The following is a 25643-nucleotide window of genomic DNA, read 5'->3' on the forward strand; positions in this document are numbered from 1 at the left end:
CCAACCTCTAGTAGATCTAATTTCCTTGTACTTTACTTTGGGCAAACAGGTCAGTCTGTTTCTATTATGCCTTTCTGAACATCAATCCTATATCTCAAAAAAATGCAAAAAAAAAATTGGATCTGGCTGGGATTAGCCACTGGATCCTTTTGAATGACACCATAGTACTACATATTTATTTCCATAAATATGAATGTTTCTTTAAAAAAAGTTTTGAAGTGCTTTTGCATTCCAGTTATCAACCTTAATGTTGGACTTTCCATGCCAAAAAAATAAATCTGGAAAATTATTATTAAAACAGGCAAAAGTAGAAAAAGGAGGTCATGCAGGGTTGCCTCGCACCAAATTTATTTACAATCTCAAAGAAATATGCAAACCATAGCTGAAGAACTAGATCTACAAATAAATGGCACAAATATCAATCACATTAAATATGGAGATGATATTATTATTATTCTTGTAGAATCTAAAGCACAGTTGGAAAAAATAAATAAAAATTTTAAGTGAAGAATGCAAAACTTTTGAAATGAAAATCAATCTAAGCTAAAATTAAAAAATGAAAATAGGAAGAGATCAGAAAAAATTTCAATAAACTTAGAGAATCATATCCTTGAACAAGAAAGCAATTTACATATCTTGGCAGTCTCATTACTCACAACCTTGACAACACAGAAACTGCCGAGATATGTAAATCACTTTACTAAATAAATTTGAATATCTTGGTAGTCTTATTACTCACAACCTTGACAACATAGAGACTGCAAAGATATGTAAATTGCTTTACTTATTCAGGTATATCATTTTCTAAGTTTATTGAAATTTTTTCCTTGGTCTAATATGAATAAAGTAAACAAAATATGGAAAAATAACAGCATTTCAAAAATGATGTTATTCTATAACAGCATTTTTGAAATGCTGCCTCAAACTTAAACTCTATAAAACCATTATTATACCTACAGCAACATATAGAGCCGAGACATGGAGACTCAATCAGAAAGAAATACAGAAAATCAGAGCATTTGAAATGAAATGCTTAAGAAAAACAAATAAGATTCAGTCAGAACACAAAACAAATGAGCAAGTCAAACATGAATTAAACTATGGAGAAGATATCATAGCTATAATACTTAAGCAGCATTTAAGATGGTTTGGACACCTACAGAAAATATCCTTTCAGAGATTATCAAATATAGTCTTAAATGGAATCACTGGGTGACGATCAAGAGATAGATCAAAAAGAGATTGGCTACAGTCTTTGAAAGAAAGGTCACAATTATCAAACTACAGAGAGATGACAGAAATGGCCAGAGATAGAGCTGGATGGCAAAGATTTGTTTGTAGGGGACTCAACCTGTTATCTGACAGATTAGAAAGAAGAAGAACTTGTTACACTGATGGTGAGCCATGATATGTGCATTAAAATCTTTATATTCATAATAGCACTTCATGGTATAACTGCACCAAAGAGGAAAAAATACATTTATTAAACTTACTAAGATTTTGCTGGTTTTCTACTCATCATCTTCAGAGCACAATTATATCTGCAACAAACACAAGCATTGAACCAAATAATTATGAAAAAAAATTCAAATTGTAAGTGAAAAAGAACTATTAGACTTACATGGTGCTCCCTCTATGGGCTGGATAACCATAAAGTATAAAGTTAATTTGGAGAAATCTCACATGCTATCAACTCTCAAACTGATGGCCTCCCAGATCTTTGACAAATTAATGCAACCATACTTGTTGAGTTGGAAGAGTGTTTCATAACTGATGCTTATTCTAAAAATAATCTCAGACCTATAACTTCTATGCAGTATCGATGTTTTCATCCATCTGATCGTATGTAAAGGAGTATCCAGAGCATGGTTTGCCAATCCTGACTTGGCATACAGGTGTCTGCAAATGTAATTTTTGTGTTTTTCAAGGTAGATGTTATCTACCAGTCTCTCTAAAGTAGGCTAAAGTTCAATCACAAGGAAATTGATGATGAAGTTGATCTTTAGAATAAAAAAAAAAACTCTACAAATCTGATATATATTTCACTTTCAAAGGTTTCATTCAGCTTGCTACCTTTATCCATTCTTCTAAAAAAATCAACTTCATCCTGTTATTTAGAATCAGCTATGAGGCACTCTCCCAACCTCAACAAGTATGGTTGCATTAATTTGCCATAGATCTGGAGAGTGTGATTTTGAAACCTGATAGCCTGCCTGCTTTTCCAAATTAATTTTATGGTTATCCATTCCATAGAAGGTGCCATGTAAGAACAGTATTTCTCTTTCAGTTACAATTCAAATTGTTTTTTTTTACAATTATTTTCTTGAGTGCTTGTTTTAAAAGAGGTAAAAAAATTGTGCCTAATTGTACTGAAGATGCCTGTGACACACGGGCGAAAATTATACCATTAAATAATTTTTCTACGTGAGTTTTTCCGTTATAGGTGGCGCTTTTTGGAATTGTCAGTTAATGTTTAATTTTTGTGCCTAATTGTACTGAAGATGCCTGTGACACACGGGCGAAAATTATACCATTAAATAATTTTTCTACGTGAGTTTTTCCGTTATATTTTTATGTATAGTTGAGTGCTTGTTGCAGATATAATTATGCGCTGGAGATGTTGGGCAGCAAATCAGCAAAATATTAGTAAGTTTAAATATTGTATTTTTTCCTATTTGGTGCAGTTATAGCATGAAGTGCTACCTCAGAGCCACAGCAACTCCCAACCAGACCCTTAGATGTTAAAAGAGTTTCAATGCTGTACTTTGCTGGTAGCCTAAAGTGGCTACTGCTATGTTTGGCCTTCAGAGTAGTGTCTCTCATTTCGGTTTCTCTCTCTCCACTTTCCTCATATATTCAGTGTGGGTGATGCTCTTCATTTACAAGTTCAACATACTGTATTTTAGTAGGAAGTTAATATTTCATATATCTGAGGCTACAGCAGTCAAGTGGCTTCACTAAATAGTACATTGGACCGACCTGATTGTAATGTGTCAGAAAGCTAATTCAGCATACTCAAATGACTGAAGAACAAAATCCCCAGCTTCATGCTCAGCCAGTACGACATCTGTAAAATCAAGTATATGTTAAGATGCAATGCCTTAATCTTTTGCATTTCTTTTTTCATCCTTTCATCCTTGGCATTCTCAGTAGTCGGATGTTCCTCCTTGCAGGTTATTCATTTAGGCCTTTTGCCTAAATGAATTTTGCAGTCTTTGTTTTCATGATCTTCCCCCATTGCATCTGGTATGGATGGTATATAGGTATTCCCAAGGCAGGAAGTTTGGGGATGCTTATATTTCTCATGTTTAAGCATCTCAGTGGATTTCGGATTTTGAACCTTACAGTGTTGATAGGAGCCTCCGTAGCTCAGACAGTATAGATGAAATCCTTTGGTCAGAAAGACCTGGGTTCAATTCCTGGAGGTGACATGAGGGACCTTTATCTGGCCTCTTTTGATGAAAGGTGAGTCAGCCAGTCTCATAGGGTGGTGGTGGGTCTCCCCCCCCCAGAGACTCGGTTTTTTGTCCCCCCAGAACAGACAGACTGACCCCATAAACCCATATGGATTGCAGTCATGAATACTTCCCAACCATATGCTGGCCCCAAGCCTGGATAAAATTTTTTTTTGGGGGGGGGGGAGCAGTGTTGAACTATCCCTGTAAAAAATCTCACCAGGAACACTTTATGAGTAATACCTAAAAGTCATCTAGAGTGGGAAAACTGAAAGGGAAAAACCAAGTCAGTGTTCATATATTCAGCTTTAACAAAAATTGAAAGTTTTAGATGTACTTTCCTGGTAGGAACCAGATTACCATGCATACATAAGGATGCATCCTATAACTATCATTCCCTGTCTAAATGTATCTCTTCTTCTGGAACATCAAGGAGATTTAGGGGGGGGGGGGAAAGAACCTACCAACCCTTCTAAACCCTTTTGAATAAATTAGACTGGTCGCATTTTCCTTATTGAACATTTACCTGTTGCATATATGAGTGAGGATTGTTTGTTTACATTTATCTCATGTTTTTTATTTCTTAATTTTGTTCTATGTGATGTTTCTGTGATTTCTTTACTTGGATGGGATCTTGTGAGGATTCTGAAAAAATTGCGAAAGGATTCATACACAAGGGAAGTTTCAATTAAACAGTCCTTTCCTATGGAAAAGACTTGAGGCTTGATGCAGTGCTAGCAGAGCATCTGGAGTCCTTGGCATCTCACTTATGCATTTATTGCTTACTGGAAAATGGGCATCCATGTCTGGTTCTCAGGTTAGTGACACTCTAGTGTACAACCATTCAGACCACATGTCTTGTTTAAGCAGAGTCAAAGCAGTGCATACCAAAACCACTAATGTTATCATGCTCCTTCCAGATGTCCATGGATTATACCCACAGAAAACATGGAAGCAGAACATTGAGTCTTGGTGATTAAAGTTCTGGAGAACAGGAAATTAAGACTCAGAAGAAGAAAAAGAAGCAGCAGAATGAAGAATACTGAAACAAAATAAAGGGTAATAAAGAAAATGACTTACTCAGAGGTCCCACCTCCATCACAGAGCAAGTATCCCACATGGAGGGATGTTTACAGCGAATGCAGCTTTCAAACTCCAAACTCATTTAATATCTGTATACCTATCATGTCTAATAGGATGTGACTAATGCTTTACATTTCTGAACCAAAAAACTTCAGTGATGTTGTTCATTCTGAATGTTTCACAACTGTGTCTTATTTTAGACATAATGCACATGCTGATTAAGAACCATCTAGATCAGAGGTCGGCAACGCAGTGCCCGCGGGCGCTATGGTGCCCGCAGTGAATTTTTAGTGCACCCTCAGAGAAATTATTGTAAACTGCTTTGGAGCTCGCAGCGTAGATCACTGCAAGCTCCAAAGTATATATCTGAGATATATACTTTGTATATATCTCAGATATATCCAAAGTATATATCTGAGAGATACATTCATTACACTAGTAATGTGCTAAAATGCAAGAAAACATAAAGAAAAAACATTGCAAATATAATACATGATGGTACAAATTAAGTGAATATTGAATCCAACATTATGGATTCTTTGGAGAATCCATAATGTTGGATTCTCCATATATGGAAACTAAAAGTTCCAGCGGATGCAAGCATAAGTAGTGCCTTATGGTCAACTCTTAGTAAAGGTGGAGCAAGCTCCAGACCTCTTTCCTTAGTATTTTCCATAAATGTAAAGCACATCTTGCAGAGGTCAGCAACCTTTTTAATATGAAGAGGGCAATATAAAATTTGAAAATTACGGAGGGCTCATGACCCAGACATTTTTTCTCTCATTTCGGGGTTAGAAATTCTATGATTAGTTGTTTTTAAGACAAATGAGATTTCAAATTTTAACATTATTTTATTTACCTTGCTTTTATAACATATTTTTGTCACATGTGAATGAATATAAAATACCATAAAAAATAAAAAATGAATACAAAAAGAATATTCATATTAACAATTAGCATGTATCTGTCAGATCAGATGCGAGTGCCTTGCTTTATCAATCATAATGGCAAATGTATTTGTTTATTATGCAATAATAGTGTGGCTATTTCTAAAAAAAGTAATATAGAAAGACATTTCAAAACCATTCATGCCAATTGTAATTTTAAGTTTAATTATTTAAATCAGGAGGAGTCGGACACATTACATTATGTCTCTTAACAAATAAATCATGTTCCCGCAACACGCATATTGTCTCACGCACAGTACTAATTTTGTATGAATTAGAACTGTCAATTAAAACCTAGTCTGTTACCTTCATATCGCTTACCAATTGTATCCCTGAAGATGCAGATAGCAAAAATGGTGTAACTAAGTTGGATAATAAATATTACTCACTTGACTAACATTCCTAAAATGTGTTATAGTTTCTAATACAAGTAGTCAAGAAAAAAAATCACACAATTCAAACTAACTGTTGGAATTATTATTTTCTCCCTGTTTGTGAAAAGGGCCATGCTGCAGAAAAGTGTTAGGGGCTTTGCTGGGAGAGAGTGTGTAGTTCATCACCAGCCCATCAGGTTCTCAAAGATTAAGATGTATAGGTTGTCAAGAAAAGATTATCAGATGGATAGTGGTGAAATCTTTCAAGGGGCAGAGAAAAATATGAAGCCTGAACATAGAGCATAAAGAGGGATTACATAACATTTCTGGAAGTTTGATAATGATGTGGAAAGGTGTGATGATTGTCCTAACGAATCATTTGAAAGAGTGATATGAACTGACATTGTGATAATGGTGAACCACTTGCAAACAAAATCCTTGGGGTTCCATGATTTTGTAGTGGTAATAATTAGGTTTGTGTGTGTGCATATTTTTGCACATTTTTTTTATATTTTGTAGTTATGTTTGTTTTTATGATAAAGAACATTGTTAGATCTAATATTTTTTTTTGTTTTAGTTTAAATTGATTGGTTTAATTATTTGGTAATGTGGGATATTTATAATATGTGATAAACTGTGTGAAAGGAATGAATTTTGGCAGATTGAAAGACTTGGTAACAAGTTGTTACTTCTGATAATTAAAACCACTTGAAAATTTTGCAAAAAAATATGACCTAAAATCCTCTTTGATCGTTTGCTATTTTTAGATTATTCAAGCTGAAAATATTCAAGATGCTGGCATTACCACATTTGGATTTTCTCTAGCTGGAGGAATGGATCTCGATGGCAATGAATATCCAGGTAGATTATAAATAATATTAAACTGATAAATTTTCTTTCCTATCATTCACATTGGTGAAAGAACTAAAGTTTTAACAGATACTATAATTTAATTTTTAACTTTCTTACAAGGAAACAGTTCAGTTTTGACAAGCCATATTTATAGAGATTAAAATTTGTGTTCTCACTTATTTAAATTTTTTCTTGATTATTATTATTTTTATCATGTTGAAAACATTGGGCAAAATTATATTTTCATAACTAGAAAATCAATGTAACCAAAACACTTATAGCAGTGGCTACTAAAACAATATAAAGTTAACAGATGAGTAGATGCTGTCTTTGATTTAATCTTATACACAAGAGGTTGCACAGCCTACTGCATATTAGTATTACTGTGAACATGTGCTGAAAAAGGGAGAGGAACACCTGTTGATCTTTGTCTTGAACTCTTGCAGATTGCACTCATTGGAAAATTCTACACAAAGAAGCTAAACTAAGATTACTATTATTATCAACATATGGCCTCCATTCAGTCAAAGGACTTATTATTGGAGGTCCATACTCTCACATGCAAAAGAGATTATCAAACTGTGCCTTAAACCCATTCATTTTTGCACTCAGCACACTTTCAGATAGATAGAATGAAAGACGAGAATGAGAAATCGGTTCAGTAAGTTCGAAGTTGTAATGCGAGCAGATATTGACTGGCAAGTGCTTGCATTTTTATAGGCTTATGTTTTTATTATTATTACGGGCAACTCCACGGAGTCCTTAGACTCATCGAGGGAGGCCCCAAATCATGTTCATCACAACTATTCAACATTCATACAGTATCTATCATACCACATTCACCGTCACAGCACCCACCACAGACTCTGGCAGCTCATTCCACTCATTCACCACTCTAAAAGTAAAGAACCCAGCTCTAACACCCTTACTAACCACACTCTTTCCCAGCTTCCATGGATGTCCCCTAGTCCTCCCACAACCAGCCCTGTTCTCAAAAATATCTTCTGAATTAATTTTATAGAAACCCTTCAGTAATTTGAATGTCTCGATCATATATCCCCTCCTCTGCTTATCAACCAATTTTTGCAACCCTCAAATCCTCAACCTGTTCTCATAAGGTTCATTCCACAAACCTGCTATCATCTTGGTCACTTGCTTCTGGATCCTCTCAACCTCCTCCCCATCAAGAAGAAACCTAGGTGACTAAATCTGGGCACAGTAGTCGAGATGGGGTCTTATCAAGGCTTGATACACAGGAACAATAACATGCTTGTCTCTGCTTGTCAACGTATTCTTCAGCAACCAAGTGATTTGATGAGCTGATTTGGCCACTTTTGCAATGTGCCCCCTAAACTTCAACTCCTTATCCACCAACACTCCTAAATCTCGTGCCTCATCAATTTCCTGGAGTACAGTTCCATCAATGTAGTAAACTGCTGCTGATCTTTTCACCCCAAAATGTATAACCTTACATTTTGCCACATTAAATTAACATCCATTCTCCTTAGCCCATACCTCCAATCTATCCAAATCATCCTGCAAAATTTTGACATCATCTTCACTATTGCTCTGCCCAACTTTGCATCATCCACAAACAAATGAACTGTTCCTCTCAGATCCTTTCCTATATCATCAATGAACAAATTAAACAGCAGTGGTCCAAGAACAGATCCCTGTGGCACACCACTAGTCTTGTGGACTCTACTCCTGAATAAACTACTCTCTGATATCTCTCATCAACCACCCTCCTATCCATCTCACCAACCCTATATCCATCCCCATATGCTGCATTTTATTGATTAGAATTCCATGTGGTATCCTGTCAAAGGCCTTAGCAAGGTCCAGTAGAATCACTGTAAGCCCATTACCCCCTTATCCAGTTCAGCCGTCACTGTGTTATAATACGTGAGCAAGTTACTGAGCCATGACCTACCCTTCACAAAACCATGCTGTCCCTGATACAGTATCCCATTTTCATCTATCCAATCTTGTATTTTCCTCTTGACTATTTTCTCCAAGACCTTGATAAAATAATTAACTTTATAATTAACTTACTGTTTAAGATTCTCTCTAGTACAGTATACTAGAGACAAAGACAAAATAATATTCTGGAGACAGAATTCAGGAACAGATCATCAAGTGAAAGAACTGATTAAACAAACTCTTAAGTCAGAGTTCTATGCCAATGTTGTTTCTTTATGGATGCTTTCTGAAACAAAGTAAATCTGTGATGAAACTTTTATAGTGAAGCCTGTGATAGCATATGTTTATTCTTTTTGTTTTGGCACCACAACACTGCAGCACCCCCAAGGAAAAAATTAAATTTTGTCTGTGTTTATAAATAATAACAATGCTTACAGCATTATATAAATGCAATAAAACATGTTAAAGGTTACAGCTTATGTTTTGACATTGATTGAATAGTTAATAATTGGAATTGTTTGATTAACGCTCTAGATTACGAAACAAATGTACTGCGATCTAGCGCCAATATTCGTTTGCACTTGTCATTGTATGTTACGTCATTAGATACACTGCCCAAACGGCAGTGTATCTTATTCTTGTGCATGTTATTTCTGTGAAATATGAAATGTTTATTATTGGTGCGTGTTTGTGGCAAACTATTTTTTGTAAATCTTATTTTATTTTGTTAAAATAGCATATAATTATTTATTTATTATAGACGTAAGGCTGAATTATGACGCATGTCACTGTTGAAAATATGAAAATAATTATATTTTTCAATTATCGTTACACGAAACAAATGCACTTCGATCTAACGCTGATATTCGTTTGTGCTTGTCATTGTACGTTACGTCATTAGTTACACTGCTGTTTGGGCAGTGTATCTTATTCTTGCACGCGTTATTTCTGTGAGATATGAAACGTTTATTATTGGTGCGTGTTCATGGCGAACTATTTTTTGTAAATCTTATTTTATTTTGTTAAAATAACATATAATTATTTATTTATTATAGATATAAGGCTGAATTATGATGAGTATCACTGTTGAAAATATGAAAAGAATTATTTATTTTTTCGATTATCGTTACACGAAACAAATGCACTGTGATCTAATGCCGATATTAGTTTGCGCTGTCATTGCTATTGATACGAAACTTTTATTATTGGTGGTTGTTCGTGGTGAGGATGAAATATTTTTAATAAAGCAGTTTTTAATATGTAAATTTATTTATTAATAAATTCGTTACTGATTATGGAAAAAAAAGTTTTTTTTTTTTGTATATGTAGCACCCCCACTTAAAATTTTCACCGGCTGCCACTGGTTTTGGGATAAAAAAATGCGATACAAAAAAAAAAAAAAACTTTTTTTCTGCTTGTTTTATGAATTAAAGCAAGTAGCTCTCATTTCAACTGACTGACAGTATAATGATTGTAATGGAGAACTGAATTTTGTAGATCTTAAAGAGATTAACCAAATATTTTGCTTTGTTTGTCCAAGTTGAAACTTTTTTTATTCTGAAGTTACATTTAATTTTATATGTATGACATTGAAGAAGTGTATCTCTTATGATAAATTTTATCTAAATAAAATTTATTTTATTTAAATCTAAATTGAAATAAAATTTTATAAATTTTACAAAATAAAATATGCCCTTCAAGAGCTTACTAAGAGAAACTTAAAAACATCTTCCATTTTGAGGATACAGCAGTAAAAACAGTAGGACCACTGGATAGTATACTGGCTTGAACCTGTTGGTTAACAAGAGGTTTCTCAGTCAGCTGGCACATAATCCCATTGCTACATACTGCTTGTGCTTGGAGGGGAAGTTCAAATAGTGGCATGTTTGAGACATTGTTCTGGCAATGAGGCCACATTATGGGAATTGGTATTAGTACTGTGGGCAGGCTAAGGATTAAGTAATCCAGTTCTACTCTAGAGACCAAACAGGAAATTTGTCAGTATTCCATATTATGCCTCCAATAAATAGGGTGGTGATTATGAAATTCATCTTCTACTTAAACGTGCATTGTGACATTCAAACCCATAACCTGTTGGTTGGAGGTGATGCTAACTACTCAGCCAGCCTAGCAGAATAATCCTGATATCCTGAGAAAGCAGACAAAAGAGCTTGTAAAATAGCCAGTTTAAATAAATTAGCACTCTAATGTGGAATACCAAGTTATTTCACATGAGTTTTGTTTACTCTTGAATCTGCAGTACTTATTTTTGGAAGAATGGTGTGTTTACAATAAATCAAACTTGAAGTTCATTATTATTATTATGATTATGTGACACCTCCTGAGAGTCTAAGGATTCATTGTGGGAGGACGTGCTACTCCACTATACACAATTCACCATAGCCTGTTGGTTGGAGATGATGCCAACTACTCAGTTTTTCAGTCTTTTAATTTACTGATATTGGTCAAGTTTATAAATGGTGCTGCAGCTGTCACTAGTTGCCTCATAAATTGCCAAAAAGACAAGTAGGACAGTAAATTGTTCTTTTAAAAATAATCACATCAAAATTAGACATCTCAGTAATAGACAATATTTTGTGTAGAGCAAAATTGGCCAGTGTTAATTTAATGAAATCATCATTTCTTCATGAGTTATTTTGAGATGAGTTGCTAACTTTTACTATTAAACTATAAAAATTTTTATAAAGCTTAATAATTTTTCAAAGACTATTGATGTCTTTAAAAACTACCTTGGTGAGGATCTGCCTTTTTATCCTTATCAACAAATCAGTTTTTCATGTAGCTGTATTATCTCTTGATTTCAGAGCTGTTCTTTGTAGAACACTAACATCTCCATAACTCATTGCTTTCTCCAGTTTGCTGAAGTTAGTTTTTAAAGTAAGCCCAGTTGCATTTTCTGCAAATAGTTCTTAATTCATCAAGTTCATCATAGTTCATCAAGCCCGATGCCTCAAAATTGCACAAATTTGAGGAAGCAGTTTTTTTCATCACACTGTACTTGATTGAGTCACTCCATCCTAGGCATCAGCTAACATTTTCAAAATTCCTTCATACTAGGCTTATTTTAACCACTAGTTGTCTCAGTAAGCTTTTGTCAACGTTTTCTGGAGTATTAGGCCTTAATGTCAAATCATCTTAGTTCATTAACTGTAAAATTATGTGGGAAAGGAGAAAACAAGGTGGGTGCGTTGGTATGTATAAGGTTTGTCTAACAGGGATTTTTCCTAGATCCAACACTAACAAATTCGTGAAACCCATTATATTGGATTTATGGACTCAAATACCATCTGATATAAAATAAAATTAATAACCCATTTTCAACCTTTTATATTTTCAGGAATGTATACATGTATATACACTATATTAAAGCAACTAGCACATACTGTTGTAAGCTGCATAATGTCTCATCCTCATTATTCATGCATGAATAAGGAATTGAAAACAGAAATATAGTAATGCCCCGACTTACGAGAATCCAGAGTTACACGGTTTCTTATATGTACGTATTCCCGTCCCACTTCACGCCTCACCACCATCTTTCCGGCGCCAGCCACATTTGCCAGTGTCGCACATGCTGTGAACAAGCACTGACGTGTTTCACACGGTCTCCATTCATACACAATTTTTATAGTCCACAAACCTTGCAATTGTTTAATGTTATGTTCTTGATAAAAATTTTATCACATAAAAAATAATAATGTCGTCCAAAAGAAGCAAGTCCGATTCTTCTACAGCTAGCAAGAAAAGAAAAACATTGACTTTGGAAACAAAACTCAACATTATTAAGGATTTTGAAGGCGGAATGAAAATTTGTGAGCTAGCAAAGAAGTTCGATCTACAGGAATCCACAGTAAAAACAATCATAAAAGATAAAGAAAGAATTCTCGCTGCTGTGAAAAATGCCCAATCATTGAATCATAATTCGTAAATGTCAGGGGATTATTGGTGAGATGGAAACAATGCTTAAATTATGTTGTGATAATCAAGTGAGAGTAAAAAATTGTCCAGTTGATCAAACGACAATATGTAGCCAAACCAAGCTGATTTTTGAGAGGCTAAAAGTAGAAGCTGGAGAAGCGGCCAAAGAAGAAAATTTCGTGGCCAGATGGTTGGTTCAACTGATTTAAAAATCGCTGTAACTGACACGGCATCGCGGAGAGGCGGCAAGTGTTGATAAAGAGGCTACGTCTTCTTTCCCTGAGACACTTAAGGATATCATCGAGGAAGGTAGCTATAGCAGTCAAACCACATTTAATGTAAACAAGACCAGCTTGTTCTGAAAAAAGATGCCTAAGAGAACTTTCATTGCACATGAAGAAAAAACGTTTCCTGGCTTTAAGGCTTTCAAAGACCAGTTGGCAGTAATGCTTGATGGAAATGCAGCTGGTGATTGCAAGTTAAAGCCTCTCTTAATTTATCGCTCGGAAAATCCAAGAGCTCTAAAAAAAATCTTGAATGGTGTCTGGAAAAAACTTTGTCCATCCTTTTTTAAATGCGAAATGGAAATGCTGCCAGAAACTGATCAAGTTGCTGAGGCAATAGAAGATGTCAACCTTGCCAGGCAATTTGATTTAGAAGTCGACAGTGAAGATATCAGCGAGCTGTTAGACTCGCATAACAAGGAGCTTACAATTGACGAGCTCATAGAGATACGTGAGCAAAGCACTACTGAAGAAACCGAATCCTCAGATCCAGTTCTACCAGAAAAGCATATGACAATTGCAAAATTAACAGAAGGTCTCAGCTTAATTAAGAAAGGTTTACAGATTTTGGAGGACATAGATTCTAACGAGGAACGAATTGTAGCCACAAGGCATGGAATAAAAAATTCATTGGCTTGCTATAAAGAAATTTTGCATGACAAGAAAAAGACATTATGCCGTCAGACGAATCTATTAGATTTTATGAAACCATCGACATTGAAATAACTTTCTTTTTTTATGTACGAAAAACTACAATTATGATTATATTTCTTTAAAAATATAGGTGTTTTTGTAAACCTGTGGTCCCAATTAACTAATATTTTGTATCTTTGTATATATAAATTACATGCAAAATTATACCCCGAGTTACCCCGAATTCAACTTATGCGCTTTTTGTTGGTCCCACCTACCGCTTAACTTCGGGGTTTTACTGTATTCATATAACAAAAACTCGTGGAGTTAGTCTGTTAGATGAAAGTGAGCCCTCTATTTTGTGCCGAATGGTAAATGTCAGATGGTTCATGAACCTCAACTTCAAAAAGATGTATGTTTGTGTATTGCCTAAACTGTTTCCTTGTCATCCTCTTTGTCCATTAGTTTGCCTTCAGAGAGCAAGAACACTTAAACATATGTGAAGGTGGATGGATGTCTTAGTTGGTGTCCTGGTTGACTTTTTTTGAATTGTTTCTGTTAGGGGTCTTTGCTGGCTTTCTTCAAGAATAACAGTATTAGGAATGTGATCTTGCCACATATATCTCCTAGTATTGTTCAAAGGCACATTGACTGAGCACTATATAAGACTATATATAAATATGGCTCGACTAGTGGTTTTTTACAGACAGATTTTGTGTTTGTGGTGATGAGATTGAATTTCCAGCTATTAGTTGGACTTTTATGGAATTGAGTTTTGTGTTTTCTTTTCACTATGTCAGAGTATCGATGTAGGAACCAATGTACTGAAAATCATTTACTTCTTCAAGAATCTGGTCATTTGGCCTAATATTTTCTTCTATTCTGTTCTTTTAGGACTTTAGTTTTATTGCTATTGACTGCAAACCTGATTAGTACTGCATTTTTACTTAAATTATCTAAGTGGTTCCGGGCAGTCTGAATGTTAATCAGGCAGTCAATCAATATGTCATCTGCAAAACAGAGACTGCTTATGGGGGTTCGTCCTGCCAAATCTTCAAGAGTTATTCCACTCATTTTCTTTGAGTCTGAATACATAATCAAGGTTAATAATGAAAATGAAATCGTAAAGCTCTCCATCTCTCTATTAACCATTATCCTTGTATGATAGTTCTGGTATGGTTCTGCTATTGGTTTGATTATTTTCAAGGATATGCCATAATAACTGAGAATTTAGAACATCCTTTGTCTATTAATTGAATCAAAAACTTTTAAGAAATCTATGAAGTTTAAGATCAAGGGAAGGTGTCTGTCTCTTACTCCTTCTAGCAACTTTCTAAGAAAGTGGATGTGTTCACCAGTGCTTCTGTTTTCCAAGAAACCTCCTTGATTTTTGAGTAGAAGAGGTGTGACATATGGTTCAATTCTGTTTAGAAACTTCCTATTATAGATTTTCAGTGTGATAGGAAGTAGGGGGATTTTTCTGTAATTTTCTGTGCTATTCAGATTGCCTTTCTTAGATATTGGTATTATAAGCCTTCTCTCCATTGTGATGGAATGTTGGACATGATTAGAGCTATGCTATTATACTATCCAGTCCAGGTCCTTTTTCATTCTTATGGGATTTTAATGCAGTTTCAAATTCTGACCTTGTAAATTTGTTACACATAAAGGGTGGTCTGAAAAGTTCTTGGCCTAACAATGAAAAAACGAATTTATGATTTAAAAATTATTTTTATTTTTCAACATAATCTCCCTTAAAACTAATACATTTATTTCAGCGATGCTCCATTATCCTGTCCCTGTAGTGGTTCTCAGTAAGATCTGCAAAATACCCCTCTATCATCTCTTGATTTGAAGAAAAACGCTGACAAGTAAGGAGGAGTTTTAGTTTTGGGAAGAGACAGAAGTCAGAGGGAGCCAAATCTGGGGAATAGGTTAGATGTTCCAACAATTCATAATGCAGATCCTTTAATTTTCCCATTGCCAAAACACCTTTGTGGGCAGGTGCATTGTCCTAATGAAAGATGATTTTTTTTCTTTTACAAACGGGTCTTTTCTCATGAATTTTTTCATCTAGTCTGGTTAAAAGATCACAAAAATATTACCCGGTTATTGTTTTACCCTTTTCAAGATAATAATTAATAAACAAAATGCCTTTAGCATTCCAAAACACCGATACCATGACCTTTCCTGAAGGAACCGACTTTGTCTTCTTTGGTGCTGAACATCCGGCTTCTGTCTACTGTTTTGACTGCTGTTTAGATCTGGTGTGTGTAGTGGTGAATCCAAGTCTCATCCATAGTAATAAATCGATGCACAAAATCAGTTTTATTCTTGTTAAAACGCTCCAAGCACTGTTCAGAGATTTTCATGCGAGTGCATTTTTTGATCTGCTGTGAGCAAGCGTAGCACCCATCTTGCACAAAGCTTTTTCATTTGCAATTCTTCATGCAAAATGTATCCTACATGTTCTTTTGAAATGCCTATAGTCTCAGCAATTTCGCGCACTTTGATTTGCCGGTCATTCAATACCATATTGTGCACTTGATCAATGATTTCTTGTGTTGTTACACTTTTTGGACGTCCTTCATGTGGATTGTCTTCATGGCTGGTAATACCACATTTAAACTCGGCAGCCCATTTCTTAATTATTGAAAATGAAGGAGAAGAGTGCCCATAAACTTTTATGAACTTCGAATGAATTTCTTTTTGTGTTAAACCTTCTTTTACAAATAATTTTATAACTGCACGATATTCAATATTATCCATTTCAAGGGATACAGACATTTGCATCAGACAGCTGTATAAAACAAACTACTTGATAGAATGACTTGCAATTTCACAGGGATGCTTATGACAGATGTGCCAACTTAAAAAAAAAAAAAATCTTGCCAATAGTGTTGCCATCTATGGTTGAGGCCAAGAACTTTTCAGAGACCTCCTTCGTAATGGGAAGTTCTTTTTGGATTATGATTTCTGGCAAGGTATCTGTAGTGTAGTTGAATTCTTCACTTTAACTTCATGTATATTGCAATTTTTTAGCTTTATTTTTAGTCTTTTGGGCTTCCTCTCTTTGGTGCATAAGGAATTAGCTACCTGGTACATTTCTCTGGTTTTATGGATATTTTGATAGAGTTTGTTTTTGACAGATAGCCTGTATATAGTTTTTCTAGTATTTTTTTTTTTTTTGTATGTGTGTGTTTGTAAATTGCATGTGTTCTGAAGGGCCAAATTGTCTGTACGCAGGGATGAAAAACCTGAGTTTCTGCGAGAAAAAACCCTGCTACCTCCATATGAGATCGGCTAACTCACCTTCAATTCAAAAATTTCATATAAAGATTCTTCCCATCATGAAGAGAATCAAACTGAGGCCTTTTCCAATCAAAGGGCATAATGTACCGTCATAAATTCAAAATCATAATGCAATTCGAAGTTGTGCTATGGATTTTGAATTTCACCACATTTTAATAGAAAGTGCTAAAGTAACTGACATCTCCATTGACATGGTTTTCAATGAGAGTCAGGCTATGGGAAAGGTGCCCAAGGAGTGGAAAGGGGATGAAATTATCCCATTGCATTAAGAGTGGTGATTGAATAGAAGTATCCAACTATAGGCCAGTTTGTATTTCTTTTGTAGATGTTGGAGAAATTAGTGAGAGATTGTATACAGCATTGGCTAGATGAGGGTAATGTTATCTTTGGGAGTCACCATGGATTTGTTAAGGGGTGTTCCTATTTTAATAATCTAATTCTCTTTTACACTAAAGTAACAAGAGCGATTGATGGGGGAAAGGCATATACTGCTATTTTTTTGGATATTCCAAAGACATTTGACTGTGTATCATATAAGCTGATTGGAGATCAAGAGGAATGTGCAAGGACAAAGGGAAGTTACAAATGGAAGTTGTAACTTCCATTTGTAAATTGGTGAGCACTGGCCTTTTTGCATGGAGAGTGATTGGAGCTTGGAATGCTTATTGATAGGGTACTGAGAGCACAAACAATGAATGAGTTTAAGGAATGGTGTGATAGACTCTGATTTTTAAGATCTGCCTCTTACAATGTGTCTAATGACTTTTTAGAAGTCGATAATAATAACATCATATAAATGAAAATAAGAAAAAGCATAATATACTTTTCAATCTAGGGGGGAAAAACTTTCAACAACTATCTTATTTATCCAAAATATAGCAAATCTAGTGTTATACACTATGAGACAATATGGCAAGTTTAATTAATTGTAGAAGTCATATTTTTACTATATAATATTGCCATCAATTTAACTCACGGTATCTTCGTGTGTCCACTTTCCTTGAAGAAAATAATTTTTGCTGATGCAGAGTTTGTGAATCATGGCTCTGCATGGGATTTGCAAACCTTTGCCCTAGACAAGGATAGGATTTTCTGTGGACACAAAGTTCATTAATAATGGTTCTGTGTGATATTTGCAAACCACTGTCCTAGACAGTGGTAGGATTTCTGCTGACACCATACTTGAGTTATTGTACTGTGTGGGATTTGTAATTGTTCAACAGATTTTCTGAAATTTATTTATTTTTTCATATATATCTTTGTTTTTTTTTGATATATCAAGGTTAACTGAGCAAAGTTAACTCAAGGGAGTTTTTCTTTGGTGGATAGGAAGAAGAGAGGAAGAAGATAGAGACATTTAAGTTAGTGAGATGATTTTATCAGGTTAATCCAGAGGAGATTATAAAAAAGAGTTAGAAGGTGAGAGGGGAAGAACCAGAAGTCATTCCTGGAAGTTATGTAAAAGTGTGGTGAAGAGGGGTGTGAGGAGTAGATTTTTTTACATGCAGAATTTTCAGTGAATGGAACGCATTACCAGAGTGTGTTGTTAATGGAAGGAGTGTTAAGGATTTTAAGATTCTCCATGATAAATACGTTGTCAGTTGAATGAACCTACTGTGATGAGTCTGTCTACTCCATGGAGGGTGTAATAATAATATGATATTCGACAACCTAAACTGTTATTATTTGAATATTCATGTTATATTTTTGATGTTTGCCTTTAAATGCCATAATATTTGATTTATTTTGACGTTAGACATTATTATTATATTATCTTATTTAATTCATTAACTGATTTTTGTAGGTCATCTTCGATATCTTGTAATGTAATCTGATTGGATCCAGATTGTACTGTAATTATAATATTTTTCTTCTAGTTAATTGAATATTGTTTTATACCTCGTTTTATTGTTGTTTTCCATCATATCAAATTCCTGATAATGTATTCTAAATGGGTGTACTAGATATTACGATAGTGCTAAATGAAAAAGTAAGGGAATGAAATTTCTGGAATTCAATAGGTACAGGAAACAAGAAACAATATACTGGCCAGAGATCAAAAAACACCAGCATTCATCCCAATTCCAAAAAAAAAATAATAATAATAATAATAATCAAATCCCAGGGATTGTGAAAATCACAGAACCATTACTGTAATTTCACATGCAAGTAAAGTTATGCTGAAGTGATCCAACAAAGACTGGAGCCATATGTGAATAGAGAAATTTTCCACCAGAACAGGCAGGCTGTAGGAGAGATAAAGGAACTCAGACAGCAAACATGAGATGGATTATGGAAAGAACAAGAGAATTTCAGAAGGAAGTATTCATCTGTTTTATTGATTATAAGAAAGCTTTTGATTGTATAGATTACAACAGACTGGATTGTAATGAGATCGATAAGGATAACTAAGCATTTAATTCTCTTGTTAAGAGAGCTGTATGACAACCAAGAAGCTTCAGTAAAAGCAGTTTTGGGAGAAACAGTGTTTGAGTGGAAAAAGGGGTGTGGTGGGTTTGTATACTGTTGACATATCCTTTTAATATTTATAGTCTGTATATTATGAGAATGGCTGACTTAGACAAAGACCCAGCTGGAATTAAGATTGGTGGCAGAAAAATAAATAATTTAAGATGTGCAAATGATACAACCCTCATAGCAGAAACTAATAAAGATCTGGAGCTGTTGATTCTATTGGTTAAAAGGGAAAGTACAAATCCTGACTTAATTTAAACATCAACAAAACAAAAGTGATGGCTTCTGGCAATTTAGATGAATATTATAATAGAGGGAGATAAAATATAGATCATTGAAAGTTATGATTTACTGGGGTCCAGAATCAGAAATGATGATTAAGCTCCTCTGTAGTGCAATTGGAAGAATGATGGTACATTGCACCCTTCGATTGGAATAGGCCTAAGTTCGATTCTCGTCGTGATGGGAGGAATCTTTATGTGGACTTTTTCAATCGAAGGTGAGTTAGCCGATCTCATACGGAGGTAGCAGGGTTTTTCATCCTCCTTATAGACAAATTGGACCTTCAGAACACACGCAATTTACAGACAAAGAAAAATATTAGTTGTGGTGGTGGTAGATGGCGTTGATGGAGATGATTGGTAGTAGAGGTTCGGTGTAGTGGTGTAGACAGTTGTATAGTAAGTGTCCTCCCGTGATGAGTCTTCGGACTCCTTGGAGGTGTCACGAATAATAATAATAAGGATAAATGTGAAGATAAAGTTAAAAGAACGATAGTTATGGGGAAAAAAGCTATGACAAAAATTATGAAAGTTAGAATTTTCATAGCAACGGTAGTTCCAATAGTGATGCATGGATGTGAAAGCTGGATTATTAAGAAGAAAGACAAAAAGAATTGATTCATTTGAATTATGTGTGTGTGTGATGTAGACTATTAAGAATCCCTTGAGAGTACAAGAATAACCATTGAGAAGATTTTAGAGAGTATAAAGATGGAATGCTCCTTGAAGACAAAGATTGCTAAACAGAAGTTCATGTATTTTGGGCATGTTAAAGGAGCAGATGAATCATTGGAAAAGTTTTTCCCCGGTTGGGGAAGATTGAGGAAATGAGAAGAGGAAGACTGCAAAAGAGTTGGATGGACAACATAAAATAACTTGCCAACGAGAACTTACAATTGTTGAAAGAAAGGACAAGAGGCAGAGTAGGATGGAGAGTCTTTGTTCACAAGATCATCAAAAGTCAAAAACGACTGGATGGCACATAACAACACAACCTGAAAAAGTTACACCATTAATAAATACTGATCAGCAATTTTCCTTCAAATTAATCTACAATTTGTCAAAACTCCAGTGTTATCTAATCTTATGTTTCTGTCTTCTGGGACACTTTTTACTGTATCAATCCTACAACAGGCCCTTTTTCCTGTCAACTTAGCAAAGAACTCTTGTTTTGCTAATCTTTCCTCTCCTATTCCGAGATTAACTCTCCTAACACGTTCCTGAATGCTAAAAGTGTCAAGTTATTTTTTAATATCCTCATTTTTAATATGATATTGCATCTCTTCACTCACCTAATCTTTCTCAGAACTCTCATATCTGTGGTCTCCAGTATCTTTGATCAAATGTTTACTTATTCAGCTTTCAGATCCCTAAGTTAAAATTGGTTTGAACACTGTTCTATATATACAGCTAATTTAGTGTTTTGGCTAAAATTTCTTTCTTATTCCATATAAATTTATTCAGCTGTCTTCCTACCATACCAGCTTTACTAATTCTGATTTCTATTTCCATACTTAATTTACCATCTTCACTAAAAATTGTGCCTAAGAAGCTGAAATATTTTACTCATTCTATAGGTTCACCATTCAGGATACAGTTGATGTTTTCAATGTATCTGCTTGTTTTCATTGTGTTTGTCTTTTTATTGCCAACTTTCATACCAAATGTATTACAACAGCTATTCGTAGTCAGGGAATCTTGCAGACTTATACTGTATTTATTCAGAATCATAACATCATCCTCATAAAGTAAAGAGCTAAGATCAACATTGCCAATTTTGATATCAGATTTAATTTTTATTTATTTGTATGGTGTTTCCCCCCCATTCCTTATCTGTCCCGTAGGACTGGTCGAGTCCTCCTAATGAGGGATTAAGTATTTATGACTGTAAATCTGTGTGTGTGTTCATCGGTCGGCTTTCCTGTTCTGAGGTACGAAACACCAAAGTTTCCAGGTGAAAAACCCTCTACCTCCATACGAGACTTGCTAACTCACCTTTACTCAAAAGAGACCAGATGAAGGTTCTTCACATCATGGACAGGAATCGAAATCAGGTCTTTCCAATCAAAGGGCTTCATCTATACCAACTGAGCTACAGATGCTTGATCAGATTTAATACCTCTTTTCTTCATAACAGGATCCATATAGATAATGAATAACAGTGGAGATAATATGCATCCTTGTTGCACATCTAATTTAGCATCAAACCATCTTTCTCCTTCAGTTCTAACTGCTGACTTGCAGCTTAATTAAAGACTATGTATTATATGAACAAAGTCAGAGACAAACTACATCCTTGTCTTACATCGAGTCATTACAGTACCTTCTGTTAATTTATTACCTAATTGTAACTTTATTTTTCTGTTTTTTTATAAATTTTGCATAGCTTGTACTTTATGTAATGTATATCCTTGTACTTTCATTACACTACTTAATTTTTCTCTATGTAATTTATCAAAAGCTTTTTTATAATCTATAAATGCTAATTGTATCTCCCAATTAAACTCGACTTTTTTTGGGATAATTTTTTTAAGAGAAAAACATATACATAAAGAAACTATCTATACATGATCTTCCATGTCTAAAGCCAACGTTCTTCTGAGGATAGGTTGTCTACAATATATTTTATTCAAGATATTACTATATATATATATACACTTTGTAATGAGTATTTTATTAATCTTATTTATCTATATTTTCCACAGCGACCTGTTTCCTCTCTTAAATTTACATACAACCTTAGCTTTTAACCGGTACATTTCCTCCAGCAGTTGATTATTAACTTTAGGAATCTTTCATGTAAATATTCTTTGTCATACTTTCAAAAGACTGTGTTTATGGCCATCATAGCAATGATAATGAACAAGATAATAGCAAGAATGCGTGGAGAGAAGTCTGAAATATGTGGATTTGTGGAGTACATTTGAGAATAAAAGAGAGCTGTATCAAGAGATAGATCACATTTGAATGCAGAAGGATGAAGGTATTTGGTGAGAAACTGTTGTTTTCTGGGGGAGTGTATCAGGACAGGTAGTCTAGAATTACAAGGGTGGTACTTAGTAGGGATGGTCTCATGTGGGGATAGTAGCATGAGAAATTAGAGGGCGTACAAAACTTAGTTAACTGAGGAAGTTGTTATAATGAGTAGAAATCAAAGGGTGTAGCATATTTCAGTAGCATATATCTCTTCCCTACCCAATTTAAATTTGGGTAGGGAAGAGATAAGATAAGAAGAGAGGATTTGTGCCCTTTCAAGAGGGAGAATCACCTTTAAAATAACACTAATGGTTTTGAGAGTCTATAGTGATTCATATATATATATATATATATATATTTATTTATTTATATTATTAAAAATAACAATCTTATTTACATGGATTAACAAATATTGATTAAAATTATTATTATTATTAGGTGACACCTCCAGGGAGTCCAAAGACTCATCGAGGGAGGGCCACCCACTCCACAACTCTCTGTCTCCATCACTAAGTCCACAAAAAAAAAAAAAAAAAAAAAAAAACGACAATGAACTGCAACTACCATCATCTGCACCAATGCCATCTACTGCCCACTACTACCACTAGTATTTTCATAGACAATCACAAACATCCATGATAATAGAATATAAGTCAGAGAGATTGTTTTTGGAATCAACAGAAGCTTTAAAATATACTCAAAACCTCAATAACTATGGCTGTATAAATTTACCAAAAATCTGGGAGACAGTTATTTTAAGATCTAGTTATTTGTTTTCTCTCTTTTTCCAACATAGATGGTGTCTAATTAGGACTTAAGTTCCTTGTGTTGTCTGTTACAATATTTTTAAACTAGTTCCACTGTTATACCAAATTGTTGTTGTTTCACGTACTGTGACAAACTATTTTTGTGCTCTGAAGATGCTGGATATAATACCAGCGAAATATCAAATAAGTTAATAAATATTATTTTCATATCATTCTGTGCTGTCATTAATACTGTGAAAATAAATAACTTGACAATAAGGCTAAATTCTCATCCCTTTCTTTTTCTGTGGTGAAGGTGATGCACGAATGAAGGCTGTTGATTTTGGTTTAATAGGTAGGCAGAAACAGTTCTGAATCCGACTAGATGGCAAACACATCACCCACTAAAGGAAGGTTGGGGTTGTATTGAAGAGAATAGGGATTCTTTAAGATGCTCTCGGTAAAAATTGGCAAGTGCAAGTGACAAGGGGTTCCTTCAATGTGTTTGTAAAATTGGTTTCTGCAGATGAAATACTCTTGAGTGCATGACAAAAATGAACAGGTCAACTATGTCTAGAGGAAACTCCTCTGATAACAGTTGAAGAGGATCAGCCAGAGGTACACTGGTAAATAAGGACTGGATATCAAAGCTGACCATGAGGTCTGTAGGCTGAAGAGTTCAGTTTTTAATTTTGTCAGAAATTCTGATAAATTTTGCACAGAGGCTTGTGTGTGTGTGTGGCCAGTATATGAGCTTTAAAGATGAGCTAAAAATTTGGATAAGCAATAGGTGAGGCATCTTTTGCTGTCAACTGTTGGTATGAGTGGGACTCCTTCCTTATGAATTTTGGTAGGCCATAGAAATGTAGGGTTCTACTGAAATGTGTGTTCAGTATAGTGTCTTAATCCCAAATGATCTCCTTGAGTAAAAAAGTAAGTTTTTGATTTGGCTATTGGCAATTTTCTGAGTAATCTCCTGGTAAGTGGACTGATATTTTAATAGAAGAGAGATTTTTCTATTGTACTTGATGGTGTCCAAGATCACAATGGCTTTACCATTTTTATCTGTACCTTTACCTTGCTTATTTCTAGCTGAAATCATGGCCGTAAAATCCTTGAGATATAAAAACTGGCTCACCATAACCAAAGCAGACAAAGCTTTGGGAGAGTTTCATTCTTATAAATGGCAGGCAATAAGGCATTCCCCCCCACTTTTTTTTTTTAATATAATGCTGTGTTATTCAGTTCATTATCTAAATTTAATTTTTATTTCAAATCACTTAACTTTAATTTTGGCCTTAATTGTATTTTTTATTTATTTTTATTTGTATTTTTTTGTAACTACACACAAGGTGGCTCAGCTCTGTAAATAGGATTAACATTCTTTGTTCTAGCTTCACCTTATGATTATGTTGATGTACTGTTGATGACCAGTTAGTTTCTGGTTGTAAAAATTATTATTTATTCTTGTGAATATGTGTGTCTAATACAGGGTTTCCCAAAGCAGGCTCCGTGGAACACTAAGGCTCCACAACTGAAATTTTAGGGCTCTGCATATCTTGTTTACAAACATTAATTTAATTTATTTTATTTTTCCATTAATGGATCAAATGCAATATTTGTTTTATAGCTTTTTTTTTTTTTTTTTTTTTGAGTCAACAGACACCTTAACATGGGCAGTTGCCATTTGCCTCCATCATATATAAGATTTTATAGCAAGAGATTAGCCTGAGAGTTTAGGGGCAGAATTCAAGGTTTTTTGATTTTCCCATTCACTTTACTATATCATTCTGCTGTGTTTCCGGTGCTGTCGATAGAAACTCTGAGTAATGATTTGTGAAAAATTCTAATTTATCTAGAAAGTATTCAGGAAAAAGTTTTATGGAAGATTCTAATCATTAAGAACATGTAATTCTGCCATATTTGTTGGTGAATGTTACACCAACTTCATAAGTTCATTTAAGGTTAGTTAGTTGTCAAAGAACTTGTGTTTTCCTCTGATTATGTATTTATTTCTATAATTTTTAAGTGTTTACTAGTACATGAGTGCCCAAGGTAGCATTTAAGAAATTGAAATAATTCTACCCTTTAAAATGAATGTAGTTGAAAATTAACAAATGTAATGAGAGTGCAAGTAGTTCAGATGCAACGAGTGAGTAATGCTCAACCTGTTGAATTGTAAAATGGGAGTGTTTATTGATTTCTTCCTTTTTTTTTTCATGTTTATTTTAAAGATTGATTTGTGAGGGCTCTGCAAAAAAAAGTTTGCTTGCTTTAGGGCTCCACTTTAGCAAGAAGTCTGAGAAACCCTGGTCTAATCTTGTTATTTTATTTTTTTACTTTTGTTTACTTAAGTCTTTTTA

General features: G+C 34.4%; 1 protein-coding gene across 3 annotated transcripts in view; it reads left to right on the plus strand.

Moving 5' to 3' along the window:
- Positions 1-25643, plus strand: part of LOC150100462 (integrin alpha-PS2-like) — a 511813-nt gene that overhangs the window by 204239 nt on the left and 281931 nt on the right. For all 3 annotated transcript variants that reach the window (XR_016549302.1, XM_090403279.1, XM_090403280.1), the window contains exon 13: positions 6627-6720. Coding sequence is in view for 2 of the 3 variants with exons in the window: in XM_090403279.1 (XP_090259405.1) it covers positions 6627-6720 (94 nt within the window). In the remaining variant the exon portion in view is untranslated. The remainder of the gene's footprint in view (positions 1-6626; positions 6721-25643) is intronic.

This window comes from Typopeltis vanoorti, chromosome 13, assembly GCF_054136105.1.
Source record: "Typopeltis vanoorti isolate ZY-2024b chromosome 13, IOZ_Tvanoo_1.0, whole genome shotgun sequence".
In the NCBI taxonomy this organism is placed as follows: Eukaryota; Metazoa; Arthropoda; class Arachnida; order Uropygi; family Thelyphonidae; genus Typopeltis; species Typopeltis vanoorti.